At 34.7% G+C, this 1,642-nt stretch overlaps 1 protein-coding gene across 1 annotated transcript; it reads left to right on the forward strand.

The window, feature by feature from the left end:
- Window positions 1-234: 234 nt before the first annotated feature.
- Window positions 235-1,297, forward strand: Smp_123690 (hypothetical protein). Its single transcript, XM_018797950.1, has one exon. It carries the CDS (start codon window positions 479-481, stop codon window positions 1,229-1,231), a length of 753 nt encoding a protein of 250 aa, XP_018652940.1. The 5' UTR covers window positions 235-478; the 3' UTR covers window positions 1,232-1,297.
- Window positions 1,298-1,642: the final 345 nt, after the last annotated feature.

Below are 1,642 nucleotides of genomic sequence, written 5' to 3' on the forward strand. Positions count from 1 at the left end.
GATTTACAGTTGTTATCCAGCTGTCGGCCAGGGATAAAGTCTGCTACCCGTAAAAATCACATAATAAAGGAAACTGTTTTCGTGATTGGTAATCTCGTGTTTGTCTAGTCCAGCTTTCATTAAGCCAGATCATTAATTCTTTATTTTAGCATTTTGATCGCAACAGCCTGTTTCTCCGGACCAATCATCATGGTATGATCCTATTGAGTAAATCGAATTCATTATGATTTAGGAGCATTTCATCATTGGCAAAGAATTATCCACACACTCTGATATTTCTTACAAAACTGAATTAAAAAAGTATAAACGTAAATGCTTGTTCGAACCCATTTCAGAAAATGAAATTGAAAACGCTTATACAGAATTACTGTCAGGTCTGTCTCAAGAGTTCTGTCGTGCTTCAGCACGCTTATCCAAAGGCGTCATCGAAAACGGTCGAGTTCTCCTTTCACAAATATGTGGGAAGTATTTCCGTATAATGGGTTTCTCTCTTGATGGCTCATCTTATCTTCATCCAGAAGAAGCATTATACCTTGCTGAATGTAATAAAATCCAAGTGTTTGTTGGTGGTTTACCACTGAGTATTCAAGAACTTTACGATCAGCTTTTAAACAATGAAACATACTCACACTATCTGGCCTACTCTCGATTATCACGATTGAATTTCAGTCTTCGGAAACGAGCAAATTTTGACTTACAACCATATTACCACAGTATGACAGGTAAATTATTTAGAATTCCAAAATCAATTAACGTTTCGATTACGACTTATCCACTTTTAAACCAAGAATGTAGAAAACCTATCAGAAAGAGAAAGTTCAAAGACTTTCAACCACTTATTAATCGTAATGCAATACATCCTATCACTAGTCTTATGCATAATTTGCAAGAGATTGTACAACCTGCCTGTGATAAGTCTATTCAATCAACGAACGATATAAATCTACTGTATGATATTTATGGAAACAATCATGCAGAGAAAAGACGTATTATTAACTTCTCTAAACGCTCCCCTCCTCATCCTGATTATGTTTTATCTGTTTTGTCACCAAAACAAATATACCCAGACATGGAATCTCAAAGTTTGATAAAAGTTGGCCTACAGCCAGATACATCTGCTCTTATGTGCATGGTAGATGGATGTGATGTTTCATTTTATATGACAAACTGTTTTGTGATCCCGAATATTAATTTTCAAGTAACCCATCAGGAAAATATGGCATGGACATAGATTAAATAAAGGATTATTTCTGTACGTTTGATTTTTTTCATACAAAAAACTCAAATCAACCATTTCAAAATCCTGTCGTTTTTGGTTTAACCAGTTTCACGTTCATTTTGTCCAGTAAATGAGCGATGGGTTCACCTTTAGGTTCTATTCTTACTTAGTTTTTTTTTTCTAGTAGAACTAGAAATCGAACCTCTCTCAAGGAAGTGATTGATAATCTTGACTCTTATTGCCGTCTCATTGGTGACAGTTTGATTATCGTTGATCAGAACATTAGAAAAAAATTGTTAGGGCGATTTAACAAAATACACTCAGGAATCAGATTTATGTGTGGGGGAATTCGATAAAAAAAAATTACACTTCTTTCACGTTGTGTTAAACAGAAAAGAAAATGTTCTTAGCAGTAGAAGTGTG

Source organism: Schistosoma mansoni, chromosome 6, assembly GCF_000237925.1.
Source record: "Schistosoma mansoni strain Puerto Rico chromosome 6, complete genome".
Classification (NCBI taxonomy): Eukaryota; Metazoa; Platyhelminthes; class Trematoda; order Strigeidida; family Schistosomatidae; genus Schistosoma; species Schistosoma mansoni.

Coding starts and splice junctions, on each gene's coding strand:
- Smp_123690 (XM_018797950.1), top strand. CDS start 479: ATGGGTTTCTCTCTTGATGGCTCATCTTATCTTCATCCAGAAGAAGCA.